At 52.5% G+C, this 7,482-nt stretch overlaps 2 protein-coding genes across 2 annotated transcripts in view; one reads left to right on the top strand and one right to left on the bottom strand.

The window, feature by feature from the left end:
* Positions 1–732: 732 nt before the first annotated feature.
* CUNH2orf81 (chromosome unknown C2orf81 homolog) lies at positions 733–7,189 on the bottom strand. The gene is made up of 4 exons (XM_006151227.2): positions 7,075–7,189; positions 2,598–2,828; positions 2,290–2,511; positions 733–2,152 (listed from the first exon to the last, which is right to left on the bottom strand). Exons 1-4 carry the CDS (start codon positions 7,090–7,092, stop codon positions 812–814), a joined length of 1,812 nt encoding a protein of 603 aa, XP_006151289.1. The 5' UTR covers positions 7,093–7,189; the 3' UTR covers positions 733–811.
* A 74-nt stretch (positions 7,190–7,263) lies between these two features.
* Positions 7,264–7,482, top strand: part of WDR54 (WD repeat domain 54) — a 3,916-nt gene continuing 3,697 nt past the window's right edge. Inside the window, exon 1 of the mRNA XM_006151228.3 lies at positions 7,264–7,359. The gene's annotated coding sequence lies outside the window, so the exon portion shown is untranslated. The remainder of the gene's footprint in view (positions 7,360–7,482) is intronic.

Genomic DNA, 7,482 nt, shown 5'->3' with positions numbered 1-7,482 from the left:
TAATAAATAAAATAAAATTATATATATGTATATATATATATGCATATATATGTATATATATATAGATGTATACATATATTGTGTCAGGGCTGGCAGGTGACGTGGTGGTCAAAGGCACTGGACTCCCACATGGCCAACCGCAGTTTGAGTCCCGGACCTGGCAGATTACTTTCTCACTTTCCCTCTCCCCAACCCATCCTTCTCTGGTCAAATTAAAATAAATAAATAAAGCTAAATAAGTCTTTTAAAAAATTATCATTTTGCACCTTAGGCACCTTCCTCCTTGCCACAAGATAGAGATCGAAAGGGTCAGGGTTTCCTTGAGTTTTGCATAGGCATGAATCTGTCTCTACAAGTAACACTTGGATTTGCAGGCCAAGCTGAATTGATCAAGCTCCAGGGACCAAGGAAGCAAGGGATCAACGCCCTCATGTCTTGACTCACTCTGTGCTGAGACAGGACCTTCCCCTCCCTCCCCTCCTGGAAGGAGACTCCATGCATGCTTCCTCCAGGGCCAGACCTCACTTGTAGCCCTGCCTCTGCTCCTTTGGAAGCAGGGTTCTCCAGAATGCCCCTGCTGGTGACCGGCCTGGGCAGGAAAGCAGTCTCCTAAGCTGAGTGGCAGGGCTCGCCTAATACCAACGTTCTATACTCTTCCAGGCCTGTGAGACAACACTCCTCCTGAGGTTCAGTGAGAAGACAGACATCCTTAGAGGAACTCAACAGAGACACCAGACCAATTCCTAAGGTGACTCAGGTGTTTATTTCTGGCAGGCAGGTAGAGAGGAGTTCAGCTTTCGCTGCCAGAGGCTCAGGGCTTAGGTTGGCGCGAGGCCTTGGAGGGGAGCAACCAGGCTCTGAGGGATGAGTTTCCAGTCAGCTCCGCCATGGTCACCTGGGGCCTGGGAGCACTGGTCTGGATGGGGTGCTGCTCAGAGGGCGAACAGGAGCCGTCTTTGTTCTCTTGTGGGGGCACAGCCGAGCTAAGTAGCACCTGGGCGTTTGGGCTCCACATGCTCACACCAGGAGTCAGCCTCACGGCCTCTGGCAGCAGCAAAGGCTTCCAGAGCACCTGGGACGTGGGCGCCAGGACGTGGGGTGGGGTTTCGGCCCGCCCACGTGCACCCTGGCCCTCCTCAGTGGGCCTCGGGCCCTGCGGGGGCACGCGCGTGCGGCCGGCCCAAAGCTCGCACAACTGCTCGGCCTCGGCCTCCCAGCCTCTGGGCCACTTGGCGCTGGGCCACTGCTTGGGACTGGAGCTGTGGGGCAGAGCCGGGAGCGCCCGGTGCGTGGCGAGAAAGCGGAGCCCGGAGCTGGGGAACGGGATCTTGGACCTGAAGGGTGGTGACGGTAGGCCTAAGTTTACAGTGTGGAACTGCAGTCCGGAGCCATTGACCAAGGAACGCTGGGAAGGAACCCCGAGCCTAAGAGGCACGAACGCTTCAGGGGAGACCGGGGCGGCCGCGTCTGAGCCTAGGGATGTGTCCCGGCCTTCGGTCTTCCCGCTCTGCGGGCGCCAGCGGTAAGATTCCAAGGGCCCCGCATCGTCTGGGATCAGGATCTCCGCCAGGGGGCGCACCCAGTGGCGCGGGAGTCGCGCGGGGTCCAGACGAGCCACCGTAGGCTTGCGACCTGGCCTGGGGTGAGGCGTCCTCGGCCATGCATTCCAGCCCCCGGGCTGCTGCGACTGGAAGGACGCTGAGGGGCTGATCTGAGTGGGGTCGCCCAGAGAGGTGCCGGATGCCGACACCCCCGAGGCGACGTACGGCGCTCCCGCAGTCTTGAGCTCCGGTCGGTCCCCAGCCGCGTCTGGTTGGGACGTGCAATAGCGGAGGTCCTCGAGCGACAACTGAGACTTGAGGAACTGCCCACTCGGGGTCGAGGCCTGGGGACTGGCTAACCGGGACAGCTCCGGAGGAGTAGGAGGGCTGTCCGCAGGCGCTCCCTCCGCACACGGTTGGAAGCAGGCGCTCAAGGACCCGGCCGACGAGGGTGGGTCCCTCATCTGGTCGACCGGTTCCTCGAAAGACCCTCCGGGCTCTGCCTCCTGAAACAGCTCTGCGGTGGGCACGGGGCCTGGGGTGACTCTCAGCTCCTGAGATTCCGCCTCTTCCTGGGAGTCTCTCTCTATCCACGGTTTTCCTAAAGGATCCTGGGGAAACCATCAGAGTAATGAGATGTAGGAAAAGGAAGAGAGCTATTCTGGGCAGAGGAGTCCCGAGAGGCTCCAGGGGCTGTCCAATTATGCAGAGGGGGTCGCCAGACAGAGAGGCTGGAGGCTGGTCTTACTTCGTCTTGGAGGGTCTCGTCCATGCCCTCCGCAGCGGGCGTGTGCAGCACCGGCACGGAGCCCTGCGCCCAGGAGTCCGTGGTGCATGCCAAGGGCTCCTCGTCTTCACCCCACGTGGGGTCCTTGGCTACTGCAGATTCCCCCTCGTCCCGAGCCAGGAAGCGCCACTCGGTGATCTGCAGCATGGCCTCTCGGGCCTGACTGATCGTGAATGGAATGCACTGCAGAGGCGAGAGAGGGTCTCAGGGCAGCAAGGAGGGGCAGGAGAGGAAGGAGATTGGTCTGCAGACCCAAAATCCAGGCCCACCTGCTGGGTCAGATAGACTTTGAAGGCGGAGTCCATCACTCGAGCCAGCAGATCCGCCAAGATGTCCCCCACGACGTCCTCGCCCTCCTCCAGAGCCATGAGCGCCATCCACTCTGCCTCATTAAGGCGCCCGGGCACAATGTCCACCTGTGGTACCGGCACAGTGGGGGGCCGCACCTTCTCCGCCTTGGATCTGGTCACCCCGCGATCTCGGACCTGCCTCTCCTGCCTCTGTGGGAATGGAACAGGGCAGTCAGGGCAGGAACAGCTACCGCTTAGCAGAAAGCTTCCTCAAGTTTTTTATTAGGAAGGAGAAGGGAAAGGGACAATTTCCTGAGACCCTGCTATGTGAGTTGCTTTTCTTTTAAGTTTGTTATTGAGTGTGTGCTCTGGCTGGAGAGGAGGGTAGTGAGAACCCACCCCAGGGAGAGGGGGACACGGCAATCCCTTCTCCATTTTCCTCTCTGGATTTTGGGCACGAGCCCTGTGTGATTTTTCAAGGTGCAGGATTGGGACTCAAACCACATAGTCAGCCATAGTGGGGTACAGGTGCCTTAACTTCCACATCTGCTGCTGGCCCCAAAAGATGTTTTTCTTGTGTTTGGCCTAGATAGTTTAATTTTCATGACAGCTTACCTAAGCCCATTTTTCAGACAGAAACTGAAAGCTGACAGACATTAACCATCGCTTTCTTGGGGGCACACAGTTAGAAAGCCCGGGCTGCATAACGCTCCAACTTCAGTATCCTTACCATTTTTTTAGAGCGATTTTTAGGGCGCTTGAGCTCGCCAGAGAGACAGAGACAGAAAACGAGAAATCATCCCCTATGGGGGGATGGCCATGCCACAATGCCTTCTCCTCCATTTTCCTCTTGAGATTTTGGGCACGCATGCCTGGCATGAGTTTTGAGCTTCTGGGTTCCAGATTTGAACCGCATCTGCTGGTCCCAGTCCTTACTATTAAGGTAAGGCAGTGCTCAAAGTTTTTGAGAATTCAAAGACTTTGGAGAGATGAGCCAATAAATGGAGTTGAAAATGTTGGTGTTATTTAGAATTTCCCCTACATTTTCTACGTATACTTTTATCTGTTCTACACTAGTTGGCCCAGGATCGCAAAACTAGGAATTAGAGGTGTCAATTCATACACAGGTCTGCCCGACTCCAGGACGACTTCATCCTGCCTCCCAAACATAACTATTTGCGATAAATATGAAAAAAAAATCCCCCCAATATATGAAAAACTCACATAAAAGAAAAAAAGCCTGGGAACCAGCAGTTAGTGTAATGGCTATGTCGCTGGATTCCCACGTAGTCAACCGCGGTTTGCGTCCCGGACCCGGTGGCTTAAAACTCACGCCGGGCGTGTGTGCGTGCGTGCCCAAGATCCCAAGAGGAGAATGGAGGAGAAGGGATTGCGGTGTGAACATCCCCCCTGGGGGGGGGGGATTTCTCACTTTCTGTCTCTCTGTCTCTCTCTGTCTGTCTGGCGAGCACACGTGCCCTATAGCGAAAATCTCTCTCTCAAAAAAAAAAAGAGCCTGTTTAGCCCATGGTGTGGTGGTTAAAGTGGCTGGATCCCACATGGCAGTGCTATGGTTTGAGTCCTGACCTGGTGGCTTGAAGAATATGTTGGGCTCCTGTGTATGCATGCCCACGATCCCAAAAGGAGAGAGAAATGGAGAAGAAATTGCAGCGTGACCATTTCCCATGGGGAGGGTTCTCTATCTCTCCCTCGCTTTCCTTCTCTCTCTCTCCAATGAGTACATACAGCCTCTGCCAAAATTTTTCAAAAAGAGGAAAATCCAGGACCAGCAGATACCGTAATGGTTACATCACTGGACTCCTACATAGTAGACCATGATTCGAGTCCAGTCATGCCCAGTACATGTGCACGCGTGCCCAAAATCCCAAGAGGAGAATGGAGAAAAAGGAACTGCAGTGAAGCCATCCGCCCTGGGGGATGGTTTCTCACTTTCTGTCTCTCTGTATCTCTCCAGCGACTGCATGCGCCCTATAGCAAAAAAAAAAAAAATCTCTCTTAAAAAAAGGAAGGGAAACCATTTGAGATCCCAAAGATAAGCAAAGGACATAACATTTTACAAAAGAGGAACTGTAGATGATGAGTAAATAAATACCTGTGAAGAGCTCCGACCTTCAAAGACATCAAAAGATGCCAATTTAACTGAAATTATAATTTTTAGTTCATCAAATTGGAAATTATTTTCAAAATAAGAACACTCAATGCTGGCAAAGGTTTGGTTAAGTTCATAGTTTGACACCACACTGATGGGAATATTAACTGGACCAGTATTTTTGGAGTCACACAGACGTATTTACCAAGAACATTCAAAATGTTTTTAGTCCTTCGACACTGCAATGTTAGTTCTAGAAATCTACCCAAAAGGCATATTCTGAAATAAAGATAAGAATATGTCCTCTGACATATTCTCCATACTGTTGTTTGTAATAGTAGAATTATTAAACACACATCTAAGCAAAAGAGAATAGATGGGTAATTAAGCTATTTCTACATGATAAAATATTATGCAACAGTTAAAAGTAATCTTAGGAAGAATCTGCAATGGCAAAATTTTTTAAACAGAAGAAAAACCAGGGGACCTGCAGATGGCGTGGTGGTTAAGGGCATTGGACTCCCACATGGCCAACTGTGGTTCAAGTCCTGGACCTAATGGCTTGCTTTCTCACTTTCTCTCTCTCTTTCTCTGTTCCTCTTTGGCCAATTTCAAGTAAATAAATAAATAAATAAGAGGTTAAATAAAATAATTCTACCAAAAAAATCTTTAAAAAGTAAAACTGCGGCCAGTAGATAGCATGGTAGTTAAGGTGTGGGACTCCCACATGGCTGACCATGGTTCAAGTCCCAGACCTGGCAGTTGCTTTCTCACTCTGGCTCTCTCACTCTCGGCAAAACTGAATAATAATAATACAAATTTTAAAAATGAAAAAATTAAAAGAAGAAAAGCCATTTGAGACTTCAGCAAAATGCTTATGATGCTGTTAAGTGAATGAAATGGGACACAAAATTACGTATCAGTTATGATCTCATGTAGACCAACCCGTATGTGTTGAAAAGAAAGCAGAATGAGGGAACCAGCAGTTAGCGTAATGGCTATGTCGCTGGACTCCCACGTAGTCGACCGCGGTTCGCATCCCGAACCCGGTGGCTTAAAATTCACACCGGGTGTGTGTGCGTGCGTGCCCAAGATCCCGAGAGGAGAATGGAGGAGAAGGGATTGTGGCGAGACCATCCCCCCTGGGGGGTGATTTCTCACTTTCTGTCTCTATGTCTCTGTCTGGCGAATAGCGAAAACCTCTCCAAAAAAAAAAAGCAGAATGACAACAGTGGGTAGTTTCTTTGCTATGCTTTTCTCTACAACAGAGAGTATCAATTTACAAGCAAGAAAAATCCATTAAAAAGAAAAAAACCTAGACCCCAAAACTCACTTGAGGGACATAGGAATTTACCAACAGTCCTTTGGGAACCTCTTCACTTCCCCAGAGCCTTCCTGAACCTTGTTCCTTATCTTCTCAAACCTTTGTCGCTGGCTCCCCTACCTCCATATCATTGTCTGAGAGCTGATATTCCCTAAAATCCATCCCCCTTTCAATCTGGTTTTTTCTAAACCTCACACTGAACTCAAAATCCTTTGGGTCTCATTTTTCCCCTGTCCACCAGCCAGAACCGTCCTGCGGTGAGCCCCAGGAGTGGCCCACAGCCTAGGCCAGGTTTGGCCAGAGCTGCACAGACAAGACAGGGGTAGGAGAGTTCTAGCCTCTCACTTGACACCTATGACGACGACTGTGCCTACAAGGGACCTGACCAGAGAGGACAGGTATCTTAGGGCAAAAGTTCTTCCAATCTGTTTTATTTTAAAATTTCCTGCCTTGGGGCTGGTAGGTGGCATGGTGGTTAGGGGCGCTGGCCTCCCTCATGGTCAACTGTGGTTCAAGTTCCGGACCTGGTGGCTTGCTTTCTCTCTCTCTCTCTCTCTCTCTCTCTCTGTCCCTCTCTGGTCAAGTTAAAATAAATAAAGAAATAAAGTTAAATAGAAAAAAAAATCCCTGCCTTTGGCACAGTTTCCCTTTCAAGTGCAGTCTCAGAGTTGTTTAATACATTTTTCCTCCTGAAATTTCTGGCACGGATGACGGCTCTATCAACACTCCTCCCTACACCGCGGGCTTATCCGTTTAAGCGGGTGCTTCAATGTGAGGGAGCTATTAACAGGGACTAGCTGTTTCCGAATTCACTTCTGGTCCCACGTCTAAGCCCCGCAGTGATCCTGGCCTCGAGGACCGGCTGTGACAAAGCCCGTGGAGGTGCAGGTGTACGGATTCCGCCCACTACGGACGAGGCTCCCCCGGTCATCTTGAAAGCCCGCGCCAGTGGGCGGGTGCCAGCAGGGGCTCCGGGGGCGCGCAGCGGGCCCCGCCCCCGCCACACCCCAGCCGAAGCTCACCGAGCCCTCGTGCGACATCGCCGCCGCGGTTGTGGAGACGCGGATGTCTCCGCACCTCCGAGGCTCAGCCTTCCCGGCCGCCGCCGCCTAACCGTCGCCTCGGCAACCCCCGAGCCCGCAGGATCGCTCGCCCCGCCCACAGTTGCCCCAGCAACCGCGCCGCGCAGCACGTTCGGGCCCATCGTCCCGCCCGGCGGCCGTGCGTACTGCGTCGTCTCTATGGTGGCGGCGGATTCGGAGGGACCGAAGGATCCCGGAGCAGGGCGATCAGATCTGCCGCTGCAGGTGTGATCTCTGACCCGGGCCGGGGCTTTGGGGAGCCAGGTTTTAGGGAGGTAGGACCTGGGGTGGGAGAGGGCCTCCTCTCGCTTTCCTGGCGTCGGCGCTCCGCCACCGTACCCGTGCCAT

This window comes from Tupaia chinensis, unplaced genomic scaffold (genome assembly GCF_000334495.1).
Source record: "Tupaia chinensis unplaced genomic scaffold, TupChi_1.0 Scaffold000316_1, whole genome shotgun sequence".
Lineage (NCBI taxonomy): Eukaryota > Metazoa > Chordata > Mammalia > Scandentia > Tupaiidae > Tupaia > Tupaia belangeri.
Note: the sequence above shows the minus strand (reverse complement) of the source record. Positions and strands in the feature narration are given on the sequence as shown.